The sequence below is a fragment of the Rhinolophus sinicus genome, linkage group LG04, assembly GCF_036562045.2.
Source record: "Rhinolophus sinicus isolate RSC01 linkage group LG04, ASM3656204v1, whole genome shotgun sequence".
Lineage (NCBI taxonomy): Eukaryota > Metazoa > Chordata > Mammalia > Chiroptera > Rhinolophidae > Rhinolophus > Rhinolophus sinicus.
The window spans coordinates 47023690-47051448 of NC_133754.1; the positions used below are offsets into that span (position 1 = coordinate 47023690).

The window sequence follows — 27759 nt, forward strand, 5'->3', positions numbered from 1 at the left end:
GAGTCTATACTACAGTGTACTACAACTTAAGTGCAGCCCATGTTATATGATACTCAGCTATTGAAGATGATTTTAAAATATGTGAAATTAAGCACGTTAATCTAAGACTGTCACTCCACATTCATAGGATGTAATTCCTGTTCATTACTACCTAATATCTCCACCAACAAAGACTAAGAATGGCAGCAAAGATAAAGAAAAAGATTCTGAAAAAGAGAAAGATTTAAAAGAAGAGTTTACTGAAGCATTACGAGATCTTAAAATTCAGTGGATGACAAAGTAAGTATTTAATGAATTTTTAACCCTCTAAGTGTTTGCTTTTATTTTCCCATTTACAGCATTATTATGTGTATATGCATTGGCTATATTCAAAAATGTTAACAGTGGTAGGATTACAGATACTTTAAATTTTCATATATGTTTAATTCCCTTTTGTGATAAGAATTTGTTTAATATTTTAATCACTTACTCTCATTTGCTCTTGGAAGAGAATTTTATTGGGAGATACAAAGAAGAAAATAAAAATCACTTTTTGCCCACTCTCCAAAGATAATCACTGTCTTATTATTTGTCTCTGTATTTATACATGTAGTAGTGTGAATGATACTGTGTCTTACTTTTCCAGTCCTGCTTACTTGCTTAAGAGCATTTTCTATGCCATTTAACAGTCCTTTAAAATACTATTTTTAATGACTATGTAGTATATGGTCCTGTGGATGAAATATAACCTATTTAAATACTTTATTTGTCACATGTTTATAGATTTTCTTTATAATACTGTGATGGATATTTTTATACATAGCAGTTTTTAAAAATTTCCATCAGAAAACATCTTAAAAAGTATAATTATTGAATCCAAAATACTAATTCTTAAAAATAATCTTCTGTTTTGCCAGTTGCTTTCCAGAGTGAATATAACAGTTTACTCTCCGTCCAGTAGTGTATGATGGGGCCTGTGTCTCTCCCTGTACCTTTTCCAACCAAGAGCCATATAATTCAAAATAAAGCCTTGTTAGTATAAGGTGCAAGAAGAAAAGGCCACTATTGCAGTTTTAAACTGCATTTTTAAAGTTATTACTAAATTTGAGCTTTTTGATTGTTGTCATTTCATTCTTCATATAGCTTCTGTCAGTCGAACATGTTCTTTACCCATTTCTCTATTGGCACATCAGATTTTTCTGTTAACTTTTTAATATAAATATATTAATGCTTTGCTGTACCTGTCACAGATTTTCCCCAGCTTATTCTTTGACTTTTAGCTTACTTTTTATGTAGTAAAAATTTATTCTATGTAGTCAGATCAATTGCTTTTTCCATTTATGTTATGCAGTATTTCTTCTAACCACTGGTTATCTGTTGGAACCTCATAGCTGAGTGTGAATGCGACCTTACAATCATGAGGTCATACAGAGAACAGACATCATTGTATTGTGGAAATAATTCCCAGGGATTAATCCCTTGTAATGTGAGTCCACATTCAAACCTGCTTTTCCACTTAAAACTAGGTCCTATCTCCACCAGAAGTCAGTCTTTAGGTCCGTCTCTGGCTGATTGTAGAGTGTTATAAAAAGTTGAAAATACGGTGTAGATCCTTCAACAGTGAGATTGCGGAGATTGACTTCTGGTGATGGTGATGCAGAAACTGTATTCCAGACTGGTCTCCCTCAGCCCCCAGTCTGAGGAGTTTCTTCCTGGGAGGAGCAGGATTTCGGCATTTCTCTTCCAGCCCAGACACCTGTTGCTGAGGCAAATGTAGTCAAGAGGTGGGGGCTCCCTCCTTCTGTTCAGCCCCTATTTGTAAAGTGGAGGGTCTGCTGTGAGTACGGCACTGCCGAGGCCCTGGTCACCCCTGCCCCAGCTCAGGGGCAGTGCGTCCATGCCAGGCAGGGCAAGCTGGGAACACTACAGGCTGCTGCTCCCCCTGCATGTAATAAGGAAGGATTGGCATGATTTTATTCAACTTCCTCATTTGGGAACATGGAATGTCTCTTCATTCATTCAAGACTTCAGATTTGTCAGAAAAGTTTACATTTTTCTTCTTATAGATCTTGGACATTTCTAGATCTTTTATTTTTTTCTTGATATTTGTGAATTATTTTCCCTCCTTTTATTAAATCTAGTTATAGCTGATATGTAGGAAATCTGGTGATGCTTATTTTTATCTTCTGTCGTATTGAATTCTGAACTGAAATAATTTTCATTTTGATTTGTCTTGTTTGTTTTATTTTCTAGGTAAGCATATTTATACTATCTACAAATAATGATAATCCTTGTCAACAAGTATACTTACATTTCAGATTCATGCCTTATGTTATTGACTGGAACTTCAAAATAATGTTAAATAATATGAAAGACGGAAATTTTCTTTCTAAAAGAAATTAAATAATGAATGTTTTCTCTTCCTTATGTACCTAGGCTGGATTCTTGTGACATTTATAATGAATTGAAAGAAACATATCCTAATTATCTTCCTCTGTATGTTGCTCGACTTCATCAGTTGGATGCTGAAAAGGTTGGGCATGTTCGTTTTTAATATGAGTATCTTATTTTGTTTGTAATATTTGATAAGGTTTGTATTTTGAATTAAGGTACAACCTGATGTTTGTCTTCTGTTCTTGCTGACAAAATGTGTTTACTCAAATTGAATGTTCTATTTAAGCTCTTTTCATTTAAACTGGTTATAGAACCTGGCCATTGCTATGAGTTTAGGATTCTCACTCACATTTTTGGCCAGTGGCAGGAGTAGTAGTTAAGATACCCTAAGGATTGCTTTTCTGACCTTAACCTAAAGAGCTAAGATACCCTAAGGATTGCTTTTCTGACCTTAACCTAAAGAGCAAGGAGCAGAAGGCAGTGGTCCTTGCTGCTGCAAATCTAAACACCTTTGGCAAAAGAAGAATCCTTACTTGATTAACTTTGTTCATGATTCCCTCTTTCAAGAATTAGCCATAGTTCCAGACTTTCTTAACACGATCAAGGTCTCATTAGCAATCATGGCAGTAGGAAAATGCTAGCTATAATCAACTAAAAATTATCAAGAATTCAGAGTGAACTAGAAAATGTTGAAAGGAGGCCTCTAAAGAACTTGAACAAGAGAGAAGCAACTTGCTTCGAACACCAGACACCACGATAAACAAACACCATAATACCATGTTGGCTATTTTCTTGTTTATTCTCATCTTCGTGTTTTTAGTGATAAATCATAAAGAATTTATTTCATCAGCTAGTGCTTTTTTCTATTTTCACGTGTCATGGGACTGAAATAACATAGCCGATCTCTAAAACTTTTTCTTAAGATACCCAGAAAAGGAATTGCCTTTGTAGGAAACACTTTACATGTTTATGAACTTTATATTTTGCTTACTGTCACCGTTTACTGGCAGCAGGAAATGTAAATTAGGTATTTTCCTGCCTGAGTTCAGCTTTTGTACAGATGCTGACAATTATAAAGATTACACAAGAAGATAGTGCTGAGTCCCCTGGGCTGCAAAAGGACTACATAGTCCCCTCAAATTGGATATGAGACAAGTGAAAATGCTTCAGTATACTCATTGATACATCCATTTTTTTCTCATTTTTTCTTTTTTCTCCTTCCCCAGGAACGAATGAAAAGACTTAATGAAATTGTTGAAGCTGCAAATGCTGTTATTTCTCATATAGATCAAACGGCCCTAGCAGTTTATATTGCAATGAAGACTGACCCCAGGCCCGATGCAGCTATTATAAAAAAGTACCTAACCAGTAAATAATCTTTCTTGCATCTCATTTCTTTTTTTAACAGTAGGGATTGATGTTATTGAGTATTCTTCTTTCCTGGTATTTTTTATTACCTTATTAGAGTTACCAACATTCACATATTCCCTATTTAAATACTTTGTAATAATTTTCTCCAATCATTTAAGATTAAGCAAAAGAAAAGTAGTTTGCTTTCTCTACCATTAGGTGCTGTCGTGGTGGAGAGATTTGAGTAGTCATGATCAAGCTGTCCATGCACTTGGGGATTTGTGTGAACTGGAAGTGTGGAGAGGGCAAACACGTAACACCCTGCAAAATTAATCTTTAAACTATTTATCACCAGTAGCATGAAAAACCCCGTATTTAGTTTGTAATGCTTAAAACAGAGGCTTAGCTGGGTGTGTGAGTGAGTGGTATGCTTCCTTCCATGGGAGAGTGGGTTTCCATATGTTGGTGTAATGGTCCAGCAGCCCTCACTTTCACCCTTCCATGCACCCTCACCTCAGAATGACTGTCACTTTGGTTTCTTTTCATCCCAGGGTGTCATTAATTTACAAGGGTAGATATCCTCATTCTCTCATAATTATAATAACTAATAAACAAACAGTTCAGGCTGCCTAAAAGTACTATAATTTCCTTGAAAGATTCCATCTCTTTCCATTAGAATAGTTTTTTCTATATAAAATACCTGAATTCTAAACTGCTAGAACTCTTGGCATGACATTGTTTATACTGATACTGTAGGATCTTATGAATCTTGCAAACAGTGGTTTTCATGCAGAACAAAATTTGTTCGAAGTGGTTGTTGACCATTGTCAGCACCTTTTCACACTTTCCAAAGGAACAATCTCAAAAACATTCCCATTTTGTTGTTGTTACTGTTAATAACAGTAATAGTGAAAAGTGTAGCCCCCGTTTATGAAGTGCCAGTTATGCATAAGGAGTACTTGAGGCATTTGAAGTACAATGTCTCATGTAAATTTAATCCTCTAAAGAACATGCCAGTTAGGGACATTTCTACACCATTCTTATAGAAGAGGAAACTGAAGCTCGGAGAGATTAAATGACTCGCCTGTAGTAACAATAGTAGGAAGTGGGAAAGCCAGGATTCAGACTGGGATCTCTCTCCTAAACCTGGGCCCTTGCATTTCTTGAGCAATTCCTTATATTTCTACCCTAATCTTGAGGAGATTACTATATGCCTCATTCTTTTGTCACAGACTTATTGTCTTCACAAGTCTCGGTCATGAGTTGGACAAAATGCCTCACATAAGCAAGCATTCTAGAGACTACCACTGTTCCCTGGAGTGCAGGTTGTTATTATATTTCATTCAGTAATGATTTATTGTCTGTTTTGTGCCAGGCACTTGAAATACATTAGAAGAAAACAAAGATGCCCGCCCTGGAGCACGCATTTTATTTACCACAGTGATTAATTAAGGGCGGGGCTTCCAGAACCTGACTCTAAGTAGCTTAGAATCCTGGAATTGCCACTTCCTAACTGTAGGACCTTGTACGAATCAGTTTATTTCTTTGTGCCTCCGTTACGTCCTTTGCAAAATGATGGGGGTCATTAGTAGTATCTCTACTCGTAGAGTCATTATGAGTATAAATGAATTCATGTATTAAAATGCAAAAACAGTGGCTGGCACATTCAGAGTAAGCATTACATTTGTTTGCTCTATTTATACATGTAAGTTCATGACTGGGAGAACCTCTGTAAATTTGTACATACTTACAAGTTACTGTAAGAGTTATGTAGCTGACAGAATTTAGAACCAAATAATGTTTCAACTCTTTTGCTTATGGCATTCTGTTTCTACCAAGTCCAACTGTCCTAACTCATTTAATCTATCTGTGTAAAATAGTGGCTCATTTGATCATTTGATGTTTATTAGAAATAAGAAATTTTATTTGATGTACAATACACATGTATATACATGGCTCTACAAGATCTCTGCATTGTAAATAGCAAGCAGAAGAATGCATGAATTTAATTTCAGATAAAGCTGTACTTTTAAGGAAATTTTACTGATCTGTGAAATGTTTTTTGATTTGGTGTGCAGTGACATGGACAAACAAAAATCCACCCTTGTAGATGCCCTTTGTAGAAAAGGATGTGCGCTGGCCGACCACCTTCTTCACACACAGGATGAAGATGGGGCTGTTTCAAGTGAAACAGAAGGGAGAGAAGAGGAAGGAGAAAGTCCTTTGGATTCTCTGACGGAAACTTTTTGGGAAACTACAAAATGGACTGATCTTTTTGACAATAAGGTAACCTCTCTGCTTATTGTTTTTGTGCAGTTCTTGGGGGTTACTTCACAAAATTCTCTTGGGCCCTGCTGCCTACCGTGTTTCCCCGAAAAATAAGACCTACCCCGAAGATAAGCCCCAGTTAAGATTGTCATCCAGACGGACACATTCAGTACGTTACGACGATGTTCCAGAAGATGACATGACTGTATTTGAATAAATGTAGATTGTTGTACATGAAAAAAATAAGACATCCCCTGAAAATAAGCCCTAATGGAGCAAAAATTAATAAAAGACCCAGTCTTATTTTCGGAGAAACACGGTACTGTTTACTGTTTTCCAGATGGCTGGCCGGAAGAAGAGAATTATTGGAATGAGGCTAAGCTTGTCTCTGAAGAAGACATGTTTAGTGGTACCTCATATTTGTCTTAACCTGTTTTAAAACCATTTTTTACTGTTAATTTATCTGTCTGCAAAGTGGCTGTTTATCCACACTAATGTGGAAAACAGTTTAGGAACATATGTAGTGATCTTTTGATTAAGCCAGCCTGTTATGTATGAAGCTATGTAAAATTAAGAACATATTGTAGAAATTGTCTTTGTGCCTTCCCACATCTATTTATGTACTGATTTGTTGGGGACGGAAGGGGTGGTATTCTGATTAGTTTAGATATTAGTTACTAGATATTAGATATCCTCAAAACTCCTTAACTTCTAAATAATTATCAACTTGATTTATAGCTGATCAGTTTTAAAACCCAGTTTATAAAAAGTAAAATTGGTGAACTGTTGGATTTTGGTTATAAAAATATTTTAAATCGCTTGTAGCTCTCTACTGTAGCTCTTACAGTAGAGTTAATAGAGCTACAAGTTCTTGTCAAGTTTCCTTTCCTCTAGAGAGAAAAACAAAATAAATGAAAGCAGTGGAATTCTCCTCACCCAGCGCAAACAATTATTTTGTTTTAGTAGACAGATGCTTGTTTTCAGCATTAACTATGGTAATTTCTAGGAGAGAACACTGAAAATAGGAAAATTCTTCCTATATGCTTCAGGTTGCATACGTAGAAAGCAATCAACTATATTCAGGAAACTGCACCAGAGGTTAAGAATTTGGATCTGAAATCAGACCCCTGGAGTTTGAGCCTGCCTCTACCACTTTTATCTGCATGACCTTTTTCTGATGCCTCAGTTTCTCATCTGTTGAATTAGGATAGTGACACTACCTACATAAACTTTTATTAATGAGTATTAAGTACATGGGAGGACCTCAACAATATTTGTTGTTCAAAACAATTATCACATGGCTACTATGTGCCAAACACTGCAAAAACATTGCTGGTAGAAAAAAGCTGAATAAGAACCTGGTCCAACAGAGAGTTGATGAACATCATAATAAAATTGTAATAAATAATTGTAGTTTGCCGTAGTACTGCTGTGTTAGGGGCCATGCATTATGTTACCTGTCTGTTTACTACGTTCATAGCAACAATTATTGAACACTTTGCTTGGCTCTAGAAGACAAATAAATGTGACAGGATTTCTTTCTTTGAGAACATTCTTCATATTCTAAAAGTGGAGACCAAAAATATTAATATATATAAATGGTTACAAGTATATTTAACAGAAACAATAATTAAAGGTACAAAACTTTTTGTACCATAAAAGGAAGTAGGTTGAAAATAAGAACATGTTTATATAATCTCATACTTTTTTTACTTTTATCCTCTTTTTCAATTTTGATAATTTATAATAACTGTATAGTTTTGTATTTCTATTATAATTTGCAGTTTTGTAATCATTTATGTTAGCCCTGCTTTCTTTTACTTGAAGAGATGTTTTGATATGGATTCCAACAGCTAGTGATTTACAATAATTTTCTTCCCCAAGATAAATTATATGTTCTGTGGAATACTCACCTCTTTTGAAGACATTAATTGTTCTTTTAAAAGTTTTTGAACTTAATGTAACAGGTTTATTTTAAAAACTATACTTCTGTAAAAGCCTTAATTCTTTTGTTATTAAAACTACATGCTTTAAAATGTAAATATCTCATAAATAAGCTTTATCTTGTTTTATGTTATAGGTTTTGACATTTGCATACAAACATGCATTAGTAAATAAAATGTATGGAAGAGGCCTTAAATTTGCAACTAAACTTGTGGAAGAAAAACCAACAAAAGAAAACTGGAAAAATTGTATTCAAGTAAGTGATATTTAAGTTTGTTACCATTAAAGGTCACTTCAGTACTGTACAGTGATAAGATAGCTAAAAAGCCTCATGGTAGTGATATCATGACTAATTATTACTCTTGTAACGTAATGTGAATTGTAAAATAAATGCATGAGAGACAATCAGTAAGCTATTTAAATTTTAAAAATATTTTTCACTCCTTTCCAGAAGTTTAGCCTCAAGTATTTTCTTTTTTTTCTCCCAGAATGTAGACTTTATTACTTGAAATTTCCAAATACTGTAGTTGCTTAGGATTTGATGCCATCAGATGATATATTAAAATTTAAAAAGTATATATGTGTATGTATTTACATATATACATTAATTAACAGATTAGCCAAATTTACATGGTTTAGTATTCAAAAGGTACAAAAGGGAATAAATATAATATAAAATCTCCTTCCTTTTCTTCAGCCATCAAAATCTCCAAGGCAGTTACTATTACCAATTTCTTATGTTGCTTTATATAACTATGTATATACAAGCAAATAACACAGTAAGTTAAAATGTGTTATTGTATAACTGTTAGCCAGTTAGCCATGCCCAAATTGTTTTCAACTACAACATAGCCTCAAGTGTTATCAGCATAGGTGAAATGCATTATGAATTATTATGTAGTTAGAAGATGAAGTTTTCCTTTATGAAAGAAACAAATCATTCCTTTAAATACATATTGGCTTAATTGTAAAATTGTTGAACTTTTAGCGTTCTACATTTGATTTTATTCATTTCAGATGATTGGCCATAAGGTTATTTTACCATATATTGTATATACAGAGAAATTCTATGGTTGAGCCTTCTGCAGAAGTTCATTGTCAAGTATAAAACCTTACCAAATTCCACAGAAGTTATTTTAGCCTCACTTTGTCTTTGTACATGTATAATTGGTTTATGCCTAGAGGATGTAGGGAGGTTGGGAGATACTGGTTGTGGCAAATGCGGCCAACGGTCTGCTTTTTATATGTAAGATATTCTTTGGATGTAAAACTGACCAGTGGGTTCCTGTAGAAAATTTTGATTAAACTATATGTTATCTTTACTTTTAGACCCTTTTTGTGTACCTTTACGAGTCAGTCCAAATTGTAAGAAAGACATTTTGAATTAGCTCCTTCAGATCTTTGAATATGTTAAGAGAACTCTTTCTGGAATTAATTGTTAATATGTTGTGTGTGATTCTCATCATTTGTGCAGCCAGTGATCCACCCAGATATTCACATCAGAGATGTTTTGTAACTTGTCTCCCTTTCACTCTGTTCCCTTACTGTATTCTTGCTCCCCTACTGTATTCTGCACACTGCAGATGGAAATGATGGCTTTAGACACCTGGTGAATCTCCGTCACATTTAGAATAAAATCCAAACTCTTCACTGTGGCCATACGGCCCCATGTGACCTTGCTGCTGCCTTCCGCTCCAGCCATATCTCAAATCACACTTTACCCTATTCACTCTGCCTCTGCCACACTAGCCTCCTCTGTGCTTGGCTAAGACAGTCATGCCCTTTCCCACAGGAGGATCTAACTGTTGCAGCTATATGGAAAGCTCTTCCCCAGATTTACAGAGTAGGTTTCTACCTGTCGTTCAGATGTCGACTTAAATGTCACCTCCTTAGAGATCCTCTTCTTGACCATCTAATTTCCCAGTCACTCTGTATTATATTGTTTTATCATTACTGTATACGCAATATATCTCTTAATTATTTACTTATTCATCTATTCATTAATTTGCTTCTTTATTATTTGGTTTTCCTGAATAGAACATAAGTTTCCTAAAAGTGGGAAGTACGTTTGTTCAGTGCTGTTTTTTCCCGATGCCTAGAACAGTGTTTGACTTACATTGGGCATTCAGAAAAAATAAACGAAAAGAAACTAGGTTGATAAGAAGGAAGGGAGCAAGTAAGTTAACTGGGAAGAAAATAGAAAGGCTAGTAGGAAGGAGGGAAAGAAGGAAGGTTGGCAGGGATGATAATAATAATCACCAGAATAGGCTGATGGTAGGAAAGTTGATAAGTTGATAGTAAGGAGCATTGGTTGGTAAAAAAAGAAAGGTGGGTGGGGTGGAAGGAAAGTTCTACATATTACTACTTTATTATTACTAAATATTTAGTACAGAATTTACTCTAAATATTGAACTTTAAAAATCTGTTCTTTAATGATACAATTATTGTGTTTTGTTATAGCTGATGAAGTTACTTGGATGGACTCATTGTGCATCTTTTACTGAAAACTGGCTCCCCATCATGTATCCTCCTGATTATTGTGTGTTCTAATTCTAAAATAAGAACCAAGAGTTTAAATTTTAAAAAAGAACGTTTTATAGTGAATGGATACAAAAACAAATTTGTGGCATTTTTAGTCTAATGCATGTTTTCATCTGCTATCAAATACTGATTATTAAAATGCTGTGTATTTATCAGAGAACTTGCTGGCGTGTGGCTTCATACATGTAGACCTCTGACATCGTGGTGTTTTCTTAACACCTCATACTGGTGGACTGAGCGGTGCCTTCACTGCCAGCACCAGGACTTTCAGTTGAGTTGCAGCTGTTACATGCATGATAGGTTTTGAACAGTACCTTTTAACTGCAAACCTATAAAGTTCTATTTTTTATTTTATAAATGAACAGGGTTTTAACATGCTCGACTTTAATTTTTTTCAGTTGTATGAAGGCCTTAAAAAAGCTACATTAAGCGTAGCTAAAATTATTTATTGGACTGAAAAAGTAACAGAACTTCACTTCCAGATTTTTTTTTTAAATATTTACATTCAATTAAGGGGAAAAAATTAAAGGGGCACAAATAAATGTGTGGCAATTGCCGTAGCATAACTGCTCTAGTAAATCATTATCTTGGAGTTATTTCAGGCCAGTTATCTTTTAACATTCTTTTGACATGCAGAGAGCATCAGAATGAACTAATAATACATGTATAAGTGCCAGACAGCTAAATCTTTATCAGGTATTGTAAAAATACACATATGGTATGTTTATTAACGTTGAAATAATGTAAACACGTGAATAAATGTGCAAAACCAAGATCACAATACACCATATACACTCTGATACCTTAATTTTTTTTATAATTAATAAAAGTGAATATTGAAGCTTCTTAAAGTTGGTCTTAATTTTTCATTAATAAAAAATTTGGGATTAGAACAGAAGTAATATTAAATCCAGAGACAAAAAAAATCAATGTGAGGTATTTTGTTTTATAATGGTTCTTATGGGCTTGCAATTATTTGAATATATTCCCAGTGCTTATTGTGGTTAACTTTTGTGTATGTTTAACTTTCTATTATTTCTATCTTTCTGGCTACTAGACTTGCTTCTCTCATCCTTCCTACATAAAATAAACAGACACCCATAGCAACATTAAAATGCCTCTACTCACTTATAGCAAGCGTGTGCGTGTGTGTGTGTGTGTGTGAGATTTTTAAATCTTGTTCCCTTAGAATTTACTACTATAGAAAACCTACCATACCAATCGTCTTGTCATTCATAATTGTGTTTTGGGTAGTTGAAAACACAATTTATCTATGAAACATGAAAGAATTAGAGCCTTTATGAAAAACTACAAATATGCATGCAAACATTTTGCTTACAATTTCTGAACTGTCTAGAATGTAAAGTCCATCTATGAGCAGCCACATGCACTTTCCCTCACAAACACACATACTTTGACCTACACACATACAGGTCCACATACGTATAGGTTCCATCCAGTAAGGAAATTGAGAAGCTCAGGCAAGGTAGGGTGACTTCCCAAGGTTATGCTGATTGGCTGACTGATTAACAACCCAGGTTTTGCCATACCTGGTAAGTACTCTCTGCTTACATAGGGCCTCAGGGTCAGCCAGACATGAGAGCCTGGGTCCTTCCCAGGTCTTTTCTCAGGCTGTATGTAGCTGTACCACGTTCACGGCCTTCTAGAAACCCAGAAATATGTCAGAGCTTTCAAAACCCCTATGAGCATCTCATTTTCCAGCATTTCCTTTTTAAGTTTTTTGATTAGTCCCAACCGTTACCCACCATCTCAGGCAGCCACAAAATTACACAATTGCCTGTAATTATCTGTACAAACACCCACTGGGAAAAGGCTTCTGGGCCTACGAGATCTAAGGCCAGTCTAATAAAGATGGCCTTGCCCATAAGGTTTTCTCGGAAACGACAAGACAAGCCAAATAATGACAGCTCTCTGGGAATGCAGCGTTGGAGTTCCCAAGCCATATTTGGCTCCCGCCAGTGACTTCCAGGCTGCCGGTTTTCAACATTTCCAATGGAGCTGGAAATGGGATGGGGTCAGGGCAGTTTAAAATACCCAAATGCACAGTTCTTACTGAGATTCAGCCATTTCACTTACGCTAACATGCCTCAGATCGCTACATGACTTTGGTTCTTTTCCGGAGATCTGAAAAAGGTGCTTTGGACAGTTTTTAACAGTTTTTCCGCTTTTTTATTGGAGGAAAATTTTCAGAGGTGCTTTCTCACTGATAAAATGGTCCACTGTTTCAGTGACATCACCTTTTTTTTTAAGCACATATATTTAGTTAGTATCCAATTTTAAAGTAGTTTTACAGTTAGAAACTTCCCAGTAATACATTTATTTTGAAATACTACCTTTGGAGTTATATCAAGATGCAGTAAACTCTATAGCCCTTCAAATAGACTTTTTACACAAACCACCATCATTCCAGACCTCCCTAATTTCTCACTTTATTCCTCAGGTTTTGGGAGTTTTTTTTGTTTTGTTTTTGCTATATTTCTTAATGTGGAAGGAGAGAGTAAGCCCAGGGAGAGTTTTGAATAGACTCTTCCAGAAAGGACTGGAGCTCCAGGTGCAGTAAGTGGCTGGGCCCTCATGACAGGCAAGGCCAGCAGCAGCCGACTATCTGCTGCCAGGCAAGGAGCCTGCTGTGTCCTGCTCTGGGAAGGTATTGGTTCAGGATCATTTAGAACCCCTGCTTTCATGAGAAGATTTCAAAGGATTAAGTGTGTCATTTATCTCAGCCATATTCTCTCAAGGGTCAAACATGAATAACTAGAGTTCCAGTATCAAGGCCAGATGTCACCATTTTCACTATGCAGAGTATGGACTGCCTGCATTTCCTGTCATGTAAATCAAATTTATTCTAGAATCTGACTATGCCAGGTCATATGCAAAATGTGAATAGAATACAGAGCAACTGGAAATATCGTCTATAATTCTCTTTCCTTTTATGTGTGATTTTAAAAGTTATTAACGTGCCTCAATGATTCTGTGTACCAAACTACCTCAAAACTCAGTGGTTTCCAAAAACAATCATTTTCACTCATGAGTGTAACTTGGCTGGAGTTTGATCTAAGCTGGGCTTGGCCTGGATGGTTCCAAGCCCAAGTCATTAAAATGTACAATTTACAGGAAGAAAAGATAGAGGGGCATATTAAAGGATACCCTGGTAAAGCAGTCAGCATAATGCAGCAGGTAGAAATGCTACAGGACAGACAACTCAGTTTGTTCAACAAATAAATGGCAAGAGGGAAATGCAAGATGGAGGGAGAACCCGAAGATGAAAAGTTTAAGGGACATACCATTCAAGCAATTAATCACACGTGGTTCCTTATTTAGGTCCTTATTCAAACAAACAATAAGTGTCATAACATTTATGAGACAATTGGAAATTGGAACACTAATTGGATTTTTAAATATATTAATGCTTAAATTATTTAATGTAAAAGTTTTTTATAAATTATATTTTTAGATGTGATAATGATTATGGCTTAGATATGAACAGAATATACAGGAGAAAGGATATGTCTCTTACTTGCTACAAGTTAATCCAGGAGCAGAAAAGTGGGTGGAGATATAGCTGCAACAAAATTTTCCATGAGTTGAAAATGTATATGAGAATTTGGGGTCCATAATATTTTTGTCTACTTATTTAAAAAACAGCATCATTAAGCAATAGTTGCCACACAATAAACTGCACATATTTAAAGTGTACAACTTGTCTATTTTTATATATTTAAATTTTTCTATAATAAAAGTTTGAAGTCAAAAGTTATAACTGCAAACAATCTGGCTTTTTAAAAAGGCAGACTTTTATCCGTTTAGAAAGAAACATCCGATCATCATATTCCTTTGTCCTGGGAATGTGAAAGAAATCCTTTTGTAAGTCTAAGAAGAGATAGAGGAGGCAGATCCCATTACTATAAATTTCTTAATAGATTTCTGTCTGCTGTGTACTTGAAAGAGGAGGTTTGAAAGTGAATTTGCATAATATTTGGGACAAACCATGAGATTTGTTTTTTAAGAGCTTTATTGAGGTGTGATTTATATACCATAAAATTCACTAGTGTAGGTGTACAGTTCAATGTCTATAGTGCAACCTTTAACAATCAAATTTTAGAACATTTTCGTCGTCTGGAAAAGTTACTTCAACCCCTTTATAGTCAGTCTCCACTCCTACTCTTAGCTCCAGAGAATCAATGACCTGCTTTCTGTCTCTACAAGTTTGACTTTTATAGAAATTTGTCTTTCACTTAGTGTAATGTTCTTGCATGTCATCCATGTTGTGTATATGCTGTGATTTCTGAGTGATACTCCATTGTGTGATGTTCCACAGTATGTTTACCCATTCACTGGTTGCTGGATATTTGGATTGTTTATACTTGAGGTCATTATCAATAATGTTGATACAAATATTTTTGTACAGGTTTTTTTGTATGTGGGCATATGTTTTAATTTTTCTTGGGTAGATAACTAGGAATGAAATTGCTGCGTTTCTTTTTAACATTTTAAGAAACTATTAAACTTTTCCAAACTGCTGGTACCATTTTACATTCCCACTAGCAATGTGTGAGAGTTGCAGATTTCGCACCTCCTCAACACTTGGTACTGTCGCCTTTTCAGTTTTGGCCATTCTGGTGGTTTGTCATGGTATCTCATTGTGGTTTTAATTTTCATTTCCCTAATAAATGATGAGTTTATTAGATATTTGTCTATATTCTTTGGTAAAGTTTCTGTTCAAATTTTTTACCCAGTTTTTTCATGGGGTTGTGAGAGTTCTTTCTATAGTTTGGATAAAAGTCTTTTTATCAGATGCATGTTTAGCAAATAATTTCTTCAGTATGTTTCTTAATGGTGTCTTTTGAAGAGCAAAATTTAATTTCAGTAAGGCCCAATTTAACTTTTTTTTTTCATGTATGGGTTGTGGTTTTCATGTCTTATTAAGATATCTTTGTCTAAACTAAGTAACAAAGATTTTATCCTGTGTTTCGTCCAGAAGTTTTACAGTTTTTATAGTTCAACTCATTTATTTAGGTCTATCATTCATTTCGATTTAATTTTTGCATATGATAGGGAAGATGCAAGGTGAATTGTTTTTCATATGGTAATCAGTTTATTCTATACCACTTGTTTAAAAGACTATACTTTCCTTCCCTCATTGAGTTACCTTGGCCCCTTTGTTAAGAATCAATTGACAATATAGGCACAAGGCTATTTCTGGACTCTACTCTGTTCCATTGACCTATGTGTCTGTCCTTATGCAGATATTAATTGATGTGCTTTATATTAAGCAGTGTTTTCTAGATGGACTCATCTTTGCCACCCTTGCTCACTGACAGAGAAGAAACATAAGTATTATATAATTGGGTAGAATAACCTGGAGTCACCAGGTGAACATCCTGTGCTTGTCACGCATTATCTAGACATAAAATACATCCTACCATCCCCCACACTTTGGCTTTTGGGGGCCTGATCTTGTATGTTCCATATCCTAAGGGAGAGCCTTGTGGAAGGCATGCTTAAGAGAAGGAAATTAAAGGTTAGGCAAGTTTTTTTTTGGAGGGGGTGGGGGGCAGGTGCCACAATAATTTACTTAATTTTTTTTAACCATTAGCTTCAAAATCTTGGAAGTAGGTTTTTACCATATAGAGCCTACTGTTAGCTTATGAACACACTATTATTTATCTTAAAAGATTGAAGAAATTCTTTATCCAGAGGAATTAAAAAGCATTATAAATGTTGATCACCAAATACCTTAGAGATTCATATTCTTAATAGGCAATATCAATAAAGGTGAAAATAAAGGCAACTACCTCTTTGGAATTATGTCTAGAATCTCCATTTGGTCTTTGAATTTATAGATATTTATATTAATTGCTTCACAGTTGGCTTTAAAGAAATAACTGCACATGCACGTGCATACGTGTATATTAATAATATCAATGTGTATTAGTATTAACAACTAATACTAATTGCTCTCTCAATTATTACATCTTTAAAATATCTCTTGATTTCTTGAAAGCAGATATTCCTACTAGGTTCTTCCTCAAGAGTGCCTTTACTCTTGGACTTTTCATTTTTATATACTTTTAGAATCAGCTTGACAAGTTCCACAAGAATACATGCGACTGCAAGTAATCTGTTGATCAAATTGGAGAAAATTGACATCTTTAAAATGGCTTTCAGTGCACAAACTTGGTGTCTTTTCATTTACTTTGGTTATCTTTCATTTGTCTCAGTACTGCCATAAGTTTGTGTAGTGTTCTTGCATATATTTTGTTGGCTTTATTCCTAAGTATTTGATATTGCTGTTGTAAGTTATCTCTTTATTTAAATTTTATCTTCTATTTGTGGTTAGAATTTATAAATACATTTGGGCTTTGTATGTTGACATTTGGCAACCTTGCTAAACTCTTACAAATTTCAATTCCATTGTAAATTATCTACAGTTTCAGGGGTCAGCAAATTATGGCCTATGGGCCAAATCCAACCCACAGCCTGTTTTTACATGACCCACATGCTAAGAATGGTTCTTGCATTTTTATAAATGATTGTAAAAAAAAAAAAAAATGCTACAGACAGTATATGGCCTGCAAAGCCTAAAATATTTATTATCTGGCCCTTTACAAAATAAGTTTGCCAATCTTGGCCTACATAAACAATCATGTCATCCATGAATAGTATACTGTTATGTCTACCATCCTAAATTTGCATGTTTTATTTCTATTCTTTCTTTGACTACATTGGCTAAAATCTCCAGTATAATACTGAAGAGAAATGGCGGTAAGCTTTAATTTTAAGTTTTTTCTGTATCTCCAAGTAGAAGCTTTTAACATTTTATAATTGTAATGTTTGTTTTAGATTTTTTTTGTAGTCTTTCTTAGTTAGAATAAATAAAAATGCCATTCTTTCCTAATTTTCTAAGAAATTTTAGTTAAAAAAAAATCAAACAATGCAGAAATCTAACTTGAAATGGTCCTAGGCAGTTGGCACAGAGGGAGAGTATTTGTAGATTAGACTCTTAAGTTCCTAAGACATCATCCATTTCCTCATTCTAGCACTGTTTCCACATTTTTCACTTTTTATCATTGTTAAGCCTGTAGTTGTTTTCTATCACTCAGTATCCTCTCCCTTTGTTATAGTTAAAATCCATGTAAGTAGATTCTTCAGATTAAGATGTAAGGATCCTATCAAGCTTAGTTTCAAAAGGCATGTGACAGAAGTGTACTGACAAGTTTAAAACTGTTCTCTACAATAGAAATAACAAGGGGGAAATCCACTTGTTTATTAACTTATTCATGTGAAATTTATTAAACATTTAAGTGAGACTTTGGAAGCCAGCAAAGCTATTTTACATTTTCATGTTATTCTTTACAGATATTTAGATGAACCAGATAATCTGAAATCGGTTATTTTAGAAAGGTGCTGTGAAACTAAGTTCTGTTTATTCTAGGTGTACAAGTTGTTTTTGTGCACTATCTTCTCACTCATATAAAAGAAGTGTTTTACTGACAATACATTCTCTAACACTACTCAAAAGACACACTAGTTTTCTGAAAAGGCATTTTGTTTAATCCCACTTTCGTGTTCCTTTAAAAATTTTAACTGTTGACTCTGGAAATTCAGCCAAGAATGTTGTATCAAAAACTTGCTTGAATTTTTCTAAAAATTCGTAATCAGCACTGAATCTGAACTTGTTTGCCCAAAGCAACACCGTCCCTGGCTGGCAGAGGTACTCCATGGTGGTGAGCAGCTTGTCCAGGAAGTAATGGTGGTAGACCACATCCGAGGCCAGAATATAATCATAATAAAAAGTTGACTTGGGGAAGTTCTGTTCCAGGCCTTCTCCCCATACCAGCTCCCTCACTTCAGGCAGATGTGTGGTACAGTTCAGTGTGTTCTTTAAAAGGTTGTATTGAAGGTTTCCTAGGACATCAGGCATATCCGTTGCTGTGACTTGAGCTCCTAAGAAAGAAAGAGAAAACGTGTAATAATTACCTGGAAACATTTGGGCAGCCACAGGGGACATATACACTCGCGGAGAAAGAAAAGAAATAGAACTGGGCTTCTCAACTTTGGTCCTTTTGACATATAGGCTTGATAAATTTGACATGAGTCTGGCTGGATAAAGTCTTTCTTGTGGGAGGCCCTGCCCCATGCACTGTAAGGTGTTTGGCTGCATCTCTAGTCTCCATCCCTTTAATGCCAGTAGCACCTCCCCACCCCATTTCCAAGTCGTGACAGTCAAAAGTGTCTCCGGATGTTGCCAAATGTCCTCTGTGGGGCAAAGTCACATTTGGTTGAGAACCACTGAAACAGAATAATGCTCCTGTCTTTTAGGAAACTAAGTTAAACAGTGGTGCAATATTGGGAGATTTCAGGATAATTAGCTAAATATACTAAAGTTCTTAGCATCACCTTAATATGATATATAATGTTTCTTCTTCTAAAATAGTATTTAGCTAAAGATTTTGTTTTTCTCTTGTATGAAGAAATCAGTACCCAGTTTCCTTTCAACAAAGGATGCTCTATTTTGTGTGACTCTGCCCTTTATCTAAATTCATACAATGAATTTTAGGCATTTTAAAGCTAGTGACAGTGGTTCACAAAATAGGTCACCATATTTCCAGATTGGTTTTAAAAGAAGAACTGTAATAGTGTAGGCAGAAGAATGCCAGATTTGTACCCACGTTTTGCACAGTGCCCAAGAACTTACAACCTGCCCTGGGGATATAAATCTGTCTTCACTTGAACCCCTCCGGAATTTCAACTTCATCACATGGTAATCAGTGGACTGGGCAAGTTACTTAACCTCTCTAAGACACAATTTGTCTCATCTCGGGAGATAACAGTAGTAATTCCAGTTCAGGGCAGGGGGGGATTCAATGGGTGAAATCATGGCCAATCACCTACACCACAGCCTGTCGTACAGTAAGCACTCATTATCATTGTTGCCACAGTAAAGGTCTTTTGAAATAAGATCAGGAATAAACAAAGAAACAAACCTAAAATACTGGCCACAGTGGAAACAAGGCCTGGTCCAGCACCAATTTCAATTATTTTAGCATCTTGGAGATTCAATTCCTCTGTATGTTTCTCCAAATACTGACACAAAGCCATCGCCTAAAAAAATATTCACGTTTGTCACTTAGGCATTGGAGCATTGGAAACCAGTAGCAACCCCAATCCCCACCCCAGGTTAAATACTATAAGACATATTATTAATAGTTTCAGTTTATTGAAGGGTTCATAAGAATCAAAATATACATTTAATGCCATATTTAGACCTCGAATATGAAAATTATTTAAGAGGTTCCTCTAAGAAACACTCAGATGATCAGAACAGCACTTCCCAAACTTCAGTGTGCACACAGATCACATGTGGCCTGGTTCAGGATGCACATTGTGCGGGAGGTCTGGGTGGGTGGCTCAAGACTGCGCTTCTGACAAGTCACCAAGTGACGGTCTAGGGACCACACTTTGAGTAGCAGCAAGGAGACATTTAAAAATATACATGTGAATGACTTAAGATAGATTTTCATGTAGAAAATCAGGCGTTCCTTGAGAATATAAAGGATAATTATTTGCTATGTGGGCGTTTCAATATTAGGAAGACAGCGTCACTAGGAGCCATAAGAGTGCATGCTTTGAGAGGCTTTCTGAAGAGATGACTGGCTGGAGGCTTCCTTCTTCAAGTGCCTTCCCTGTGAGAGGCTGGCCCCATTGGGGTGCTATCTGGGGGAAAAAGCTTTGCTCAGGAACAGATACATCTTTTGACATTGCGAACACTCCCCCACCTCTCCTTAGCCCTATTAGCAGACTCCTAAAGTGAGCTCTTTCACAGAAAGCTGCATTTGAAATCACACAAGACAAGGGTATGTTCCCACTTTATATAAACTCTTCTTATGCAGCTTTTAGGGACTTCAGGTCCCAAAAGAGGCCAGGGTATTGTGTGTGAAAGACTGAGGCCTTATTGAGAATGAAATAGTCCAGATATTCTTATTCTAGTCCTAATCTCTGATAACTTGTCTATAGCTGTCTATTTGCCAAATATAATAGGAAGCCATGTAGTAGTTTGGTGATTTCCAAATTTGTTGTTAAGCCAAAGAAAAGCTTTCATTTGAAGAAAATTATGCTTATATGCATGACGGGTAAAAATCGAGCTTCCTTGGTTGGGGGAAGGGTGAGGGGTGGAGCTATAAGAGCCCCTTGTCTACTCTTTCCCTTTTCCCCCCTCCTCCTGCTCCCCCTTTCACTTGCCACCAGTACCCAGATCACCCTGAGGGAGCTCCATAGAATCTCTGTAATCCTGACTAAATGTATTTGTGGTGCCTGGACCGTCAGTCTGTATCACCTGGGAGTATCTAAGGAATGCAGAGACACAGCTCCCCCCAGACCTCCCAGACCTCCTGACTCAGAATCTGCATTTTAACGAGGTCCCGTATGATTCATATGCGTGCTAACAATTGTGCTGTTCTGATCTGTAGCCCCCTCTAAGCACAGGCTGATGACCTCTGCAGTGAAAAGAACAACAGCAGTGCTGGCGTCCCAGGCCACTGTCCCCGCCTGGTTCTGCACCATGCCCCCGGTGGAATAGCTTTACCAAATCAGTGAACTTTTCCTCATGGTTTACCAATTCATTAATATTAATGGATAATACTACATTAACAATTAGAGCGAACATGAGCGTAGGTGCAGCACTTCACTGAACTCTCACAACCATCTCAGGAACTGGACATTACCACTGTCCCATGTTTTAAATATGGAAATGAAGGTAAATGGAGGTGAAGTGAACATGTGTTAAAACCTGAACAGCAGGTTTTCTGGCTCTAAATTCCGAGTGTTTCCCCCTTTTCAGCGCCATCCGCTAGGGGCTGTTCAGGGAGAACGCGAGATGAAGGAATGCTTCCTAAAGCTCCTACTGGAAGATCCACAATGTAAAAGGGAAATGAATGCCCCAACGGTTTGTGGGAGCGACCCAAAGGTAATATGTGCTGCAAAGTCCAAACTCTAAAATTCGATTTTTTTTCTCAACAATTCAAGTTTCTATTAATGTAAACAATGTTTCAAGAACATAGCACAGAAGAAAATCAGTGCTTCTGGGAGACAGGCTGTGTATTTGTGGAACCCAAGCATACCACCCACACACCTGGGGGGCCAACAACTGACCCTCAGTTGGAGCAACGCAGAATGTTAAAACACAGGCAAACTACAAGGCAACACAGAGAATATTATTACTGTCCCCAGAAATCCTGCCATCCCAGCATCACAGTTCTCTCACCCCTGGCCACACCACCGCTCCATAGCTTTCTATTGATTCTTGCATGACAATCTCCTTGCCTGCAAACAGATAATTCTCCTGAGTGTAGCTGGCATAATTTGTAGGCACAAATTTCTGGAGGCTATGAAGAGATGATTCTATCTTGTTAAAATCTGTAGGGCAGAAAATAAAATAGGTTTCATGATTTGTTGATCCAGTGCAAATACACACTTCGTAAGATGGGAACAGGTTGAGAATTCTTTCCACACAAGGGTCGATGCAATCATTGACCATGGCTGCAGACTGGCACAAAACGGAATGATAACGGGGTGACAGGGACATGAAATTCAGATGTGACATTTTTATCATATGATGGAATGCCAAAGGATGCCCTGGGTCCTTTGCTGTATTTAGGAGGGGACAGAAAAAGTGTGGATCCATCCCCATACTCTGTTTTGATGACAGGAGAAAGCTAAACGGCACAAATGAGCTGTCTGTGGAAGGAGGGCCGAGGCAAACACGGACCTGACTATTTTTAGGTCTTGAAGTAATATTCCCACATGTTGGCTGGAGAGTGTTTCTTAAATCCTTCCTAAATCTGCTCCTCAAAAGGTACAGGTCACCCAAAGATGAGCCAGCCCCACAGTCTGGAGCGGGGGGAATGCTGTCAGATGAGCTCTGGCTATTAAGTTACTACTGCTTCAAATACTTTTTTTATACTCATGACCCACTCTAGCAGCTCTCAAATATCATATAAAACAAGAGGAAAAGAGCATCTGCTTGGAGGAGGACGTGAATAGAGTTGGAGGATGGCGGCTCTTTGAAGAAACTTAATCAGCAGTCCACCCCTGAGAGGCAGGTAGGAAAGGCTATTCCAGCTTTCACTGGTTTTCACATGAACTAGAACTCTTCTGTGCTGGTTTGCAAACCATTTGTCACAGGTTCACAGGAAGAAGAGTATAGAAACTTGGAGTAAGCATTTAGAAATTTTACAACAATTTAACCATGCCTGGTGAATCTAATTACAAACAAACAAAAATGGGGCTTGTATTTTGCATGTCTTTGTAGTTCCATTTTTTCTAGAAATTCATTTTGTTGTATTTTACAAAAAATAGTATCAGTATGTGGCCGGTGGGAAATGGTCATTGAGCCCAGCTTGAGCGAAGTGACTGTAAAGAGCATCACAGATGTCCATGGCTCTTCAGAGCGCTGCTGCTGGCCACAGGTTCTGATTTAGTGTGTTCCACCCCTGGGAGAAGAATTCTCTGACCTGAACAAAAAAGGGAGCTTACGGACACCTGGGACTGCACTGAGTGTGCCACAACTTGCTAATAAAGAGTGGCCAACCCCAAGTGCCTTGCTTAGGGTTGTGGGGAGGTTGTAGGGAAGGGAAAGAGACCTATGGCCTCCCCTACCTCTTCTTAGGGGAGGCTACTGACATCTAACCACACCAAACCAATATCCACGAATAACCAGAGGCCCTGCCTTCTCTCATAGGGCTGGTAGGCTAACTCAGTTCTGTTTCAGAGATGATAAGAAGGCCGAGCAAGGCTGCAGGAGCCGGTAAATGTTTACCCATCATTTTAGGGTGAGGGGAAGAAACCCTGATTTGTAGGATTTGATGATTCCCACAGTGTAAGCACTCCCACCCTGGTGATTTTGAACTACCAGGGAGATGTCAGTGGGCAAAGATGTGGAGCAGCACACCATCATGGAGTATTTCTACCATCCGGATACAATGGCTTCAAGAGCCTCAAGAGCATAGGTAATTGTCAAATGTAGTAAAATAATTCTTGATGAATCTTGAGTACTTATTACCTTGTTTTTTTCATACACCTTTGCCTTTTACATCATCTCTTTAATTACAAGTTTATAGAACTTGGATTTCAATAATGGCTGTGTTTACTAACCAGCTCACAGAATTCCTGAAATTCAGGAGCTGGTAAAGGCCAGTTGGTACAAGGAGTCGGTACAGGGCTGTGCTCCTTTTCTCAAAGGCTCTCATCAGTGGAGCATCTACTAAGAGCAGCCAGACCGTCAAGGACTCATGTCATCTTCTGCAGGCCTCCCTCCTCCACCACCCCCTGCTACGGTCCAGACTGTCCCTTCTTCCCTGCCTTCCACATATCACCAACTGGGGAACCTCAGGGCTGTAGGAAAAGTCAGTGGGTTGCTTCTGAATGGCTCATCATTTCACAGGTTAATAAGCTGATGGTTATACTTTCCCAATTAACTTTGTAAAGAAACATGGACATATAAATATTCTCCCATGAGACCCTTTTATGTTTTATAAAGATAGAAATTTATGTTTATTGCACATTAAATATTTTCTCATTATATCTATGCTAGCCGGATAGTCCCTTTCAGAGGGACCAGGTGTTAGAGACAGAGTTGTATTTTTATGTAAACAGTTTAGTAAAAATAAATAACGTCCTGGTTTAGTAGAATTGGAACATCATTTCACCATGTTACATGATTGTAAATGTTTTAAATGCTATGTCTTGGCTTTTATGACATTATTTGGCACATCTATTATTTATTAACTACTGAGTCCCCATCCAGAAATGCAACCCTAATGGTTACCTTGTCCTGATGGGAAAATACACTTTGCTTTACAAGGATCCACTGTATGACATAGTTGCCAGGAATCATTTTGGTGAAAAGCAGAAACGAATTTAGATTTCATTTCTTTTTAAAAGTTCTTGTTACAAAAAAAATACCATCTTAGACTTATATACAAGATAAAACAAATTTGTGGAGTTTGATAAGTGCAGAACGTAAAAAATAGGGATTACTTTTAATGCTATACTTATGTTTGCATGAAGTCATTTTTCTACTTAGCTGCATTGAAGGGACAATCTAGATGGATGTTAATTAGAGTTATTATAGTGATCACTTTGGAATATATGCAAATATCAAATCATTACATTGTACACCTGAAACTAAAATAATGTTATATGTTAATTATATCTCAATGAAAAATTTTAAATCTAGAATTAAAAGGAAATGGAAATTCTTGTCACTGAAGTTAACTGGAAAATACCATCACCAGGAAAACAACTGAGAAGGTGTTAAGGTAATAAAGAAGGATGTTACCTCCTGAGGGTCCACTGGCGCCATCTTTCTGGAGAGTCTTTTCCTCCTCGGCCTCTAACCAGCCATCTGGAGAGCTTGGTCCTTCCACCAAGTGCTTGGGCCGCTGCTCGGAGCTCAGACACACGTCCATAAGCAGAGTGGCTGGAGAGGAGAAAACTGGACAAGACTCAAGTTGCTTAGCCCCAGGCTGTTGGACTTTCCCAGAAGGCTCTAAAAGGTTCAGCTTATCACCATAGCATCTGTTGAGCTGAAAAGAATACCTGCTTTTTAGCTTAGTTTCCTGGGCGAGCAAAGCAGCCACCCAGAAAGCTGCCACCCTGGTTTTGCAGAGCAAAGTAGAGGGAGACCATGAAACATAATCAAACCTATTCTGTACATGAAGAAGGGCAAAAATAGAGCAATTATAGCCAAGGGACAGGCACGACATTGCTGGGATCTAAAATATATTTCTGAATATTCAGCTTTTGAAACTGAATTGTAGTAAAGAAAACCTGGTCCAGCAGTATGACCATTGGGAATACCTTGTGGATTAAGGAGTAAATGACATCATGGATGAGAAGCCAGGACTTGGAACAAACACAGCGCTCTCCCTTTTCATCTGAGGCTTTATTTCAAGACAGTAGAAAGCTCTGGGGCCTGAGAGCCAGAAGCCTGCCTTGGCTCCCTGCTCCAACACTTTGCATTCACTTAATCCCGCCTTGCCATTTCATCATCAGCCAAAAGGGGATAATAATATCTGCCTTGCTCCCAGGGCTGCAGCGAAAAACAGGAGAGCAAAAGTGATTAGCAGAGCACAGGAAAACTCCATGATTCAGAAAAAGGGGACCGAGCTGCTGGGATCTTTGATCAGAATCAAAATAACGACACCTGACACTGCTGCAGGACGGACTTATACTGTTGCCAAGCTCCATGCTAGTGCTTTACATGGATGGATTCATCTAATCCTCACAACAAATCCTGTAAAGTAGATGCTGTTATTATGCCTCTTCTCAGATGAGTGATATTCAGGCACAGAGAGGTTTAAAAGCAGCCCAAGAGCCCCCAGCTGGCCAGGGGCAGAGCCAGGAGTCAAACCCAGGAGCTCCAGCTGCAGAATTGGCCTCCCTGATCTCAAGGCAGAACACAGCTTTCATTGTGTTGCTTCAGCCCTGGGTTTCCTGACCTAGTTTACCCTGAAATTACTTATAATGTTTACAGTGACATTTTCTAGTCTTTTCTACAAACTCTAAATGGTTTCTCTTGTTTGTGTTTACCATTTTGAGTTTATTTTTCACACACACGAGTTGCCCCATCATATTGTTTCAGCCAACTGCAGGTAACAACTAGCCACCCCAAGTCACAATGTGATTAACAAGCTGAGTGAAAAACCAATGGGAAACCCAGCCATTCAGGCATTGGCTTACTCCAATGAGCAAATAATATGCAAGTAAGAACGCCAGCCCCTGCCGCTAATGTAATCCCATCCCACACTTGGAGAAGCTGCATGTCCCTCACAGTAACGGATTCCAAACAAACGGATTGCTGTGAAAATAACTTAACATTGTCATTGGCTCTAGAATCAAATAAGCAAATATTTATCCCCAAACCAGCCAACAGTGCTCTACTAGTCTGTGCTTCACAGGAGAAGTGTTTTTTCTTAAAGATACTTACTTGCTCCTTCTTTGCAACTTCCCCACAACTCCAGGAAGTTCCCCCCAAAAGACAGCAAACTGGTGACTTATGAGGCCACAGAGCTTCTCCAGTGCGGAAGTCCCGCTGTGGTGAGGAGTCTGCGTTTGAATCTTGGCTCTGCCAGGTACTAATTTGTTGGAAATATAGATAATGGTGACATCTACCTCAGGTGGTAGAATTAAGAGAGGTAATTATGCAAAAACTCACACTATGACATCTCCTGTGATTATCATCTCTGAAGCTAGAATAGTTATGCAATGCAGCACTCTACAGGAAGACCCTCACCCAGCACCATGGGATTCTGCACGTTAACTCTAAGACATTTCTTCAGCAAGCAAAGGAGAACTATTTCAAATAACAGGTGATACTATTCCTTGTGAAATAAAATGACTCCCTCCCCCATTATTATAGTTGACATGAGAAATTAATTTTCCCAAACAGCTGTACAGCTGTGCATTGAAAAACAACCTAGAACACAACTGCAGTAATCTGACTAATTCTTTGCATCATATATGTATCATATGTTAGTACTTAATAAAGAATTAGGAAGTTTTAAAAAATGACTCCTTGTTAGTTAGTACCCTCTAACTAACTTTGAACTGTTAGTTTAAACATATCTTTACCTTACGTAGCCGAAGAGATCTGAGATTTCCGTGTACCTTTTAATCCCCCATGTTTTATATAGATCTGCACCTGAAAGGATTAGCATTTTATGAACAAAAGCCAGCCAGTGGAAGTTCAAGTTATTTAGGGTAGCATTACCCACTAGTGCTCAGACACATTACTTTGCTAGAACTTTCTCTCTCTCTCTCTCTCTCTCTCTCCGCTCTCTCAATTGTAATTTCTTTCTCTCTCTCTCAATTCTTTCTCTCTTTCTCTCTCTCTCTCTCTCTCTCTCTCTCTCTCTGTCACACACACACACACACACACACACACACACACACACACACACACACTCCTTGCACCATGAAACAGAATCACCCTCAAAAGATCCAGAAAATCACTCCAGCAGAGCAGAGACTGTCCTCTGGTATCCAGTTGCTGTGATGTAGTTTGAAATGTGAACTTATAGTTCACTTTAAAAAGAAGTGGGGGTTGGGTAGTTGGGGTTTTAAGGACCTGCAAACTTTGTGCTTGCTAGCCAAACTCCCATGGCTGAAGGAAAGGGCATGCCTGCCACAGACTCTGTCCTGGACCCTGATTCTAGCACCCAGAAATAACATAAGAGTCTCCCAAGAAGAAGGGAAAACTTT

General features: G+C 37.4%; 2 protein-coding genes across 9 annotated transcripts in view; one reads left to right on the top strand and one right to left on the bottom strand.

The window, feature by feature from the left end:
- Positions 1-11327, top strand: part of TPP2 (tripeptidyl peptidase 2) — a 65543-nt gene extending 54216 nt beyond the window's left edge. Inside the window, exons 24-30 of one of the 6 annotated variants that reach the window (XM_019731032.2) lie at positions 128-279; positions 2416-2512; positions 3600-3730; positions 4956-5048; positions 5802-6009; positions 8072-8191; positions 10396-11327. In XM_019731032.2, the coding sequence (XP_019586591.2) occupies positions 128-279; positions 2416-2512; positions 3600-3730; positions 4956-5048; positions 5802-6009; positions 8072-8191; positions 10396-10485 (891 nt within the window). In that variant the 3' untranslated portion in view covers positions 10486-11327. Of the gene's footprint in view, positions 1-127; positions 280-2415; positions 2513-3599; positions 3742-4955; positions 5049-5801; positions 6010-8071; positions 8192-10395 lie in introns of those variants that run through there. The other 5 variants (XM_019731031.2, XM_019731034.2, XM_019731033.2 and 2 more) reach the window with 5 other exon arrangements.
- A 6407-nt stretch (positions 11328-17734) lies between these two features.
- On the bottom strand, positions 17735-27206 carry METTL21C (methyltransferase 21C, AARS1 lysine). 3 transcript variants are annotated; one of them, XM_074329508.1, is made up of 6 exons: positions 27130-27206; positions 26486-26633; positions 24836-25074; positions 21761-21912; positions 19485-19602; positions 17735-18444 (listed from the first exon to the last, which is right to left on the bottom strand). In XM_074329508.1, exons 3-6 carry the CDS (start codon positions 24963-24965, stop codon positions 18050-18052), a joined length of 795 nt encoding a protein of 264 aa, XP_074185609.1. In that variant the 5' UTR covers positions 24966-25074; positions 26486-26633; positions 27130-27206; the 3' UTR covers positions 17735-18049. The 3 variants fall into 3 exon arrangements, with proteins under 3 accessions (XP_074185609.1, XP_019586605.1, XP_019586604.1); XM_019731046.2 differs by lacking the exon at positions 27130-27206 and having other exon boundaries at positions 24836-24991; positions 26486-26722; XM_019731045.2 differs by lacking the exon at positions 27130-27206 and having other exon boundaries at positions 26486-26686.
- Positions 27207-27759: the final 553 nt, after the last annotated feature.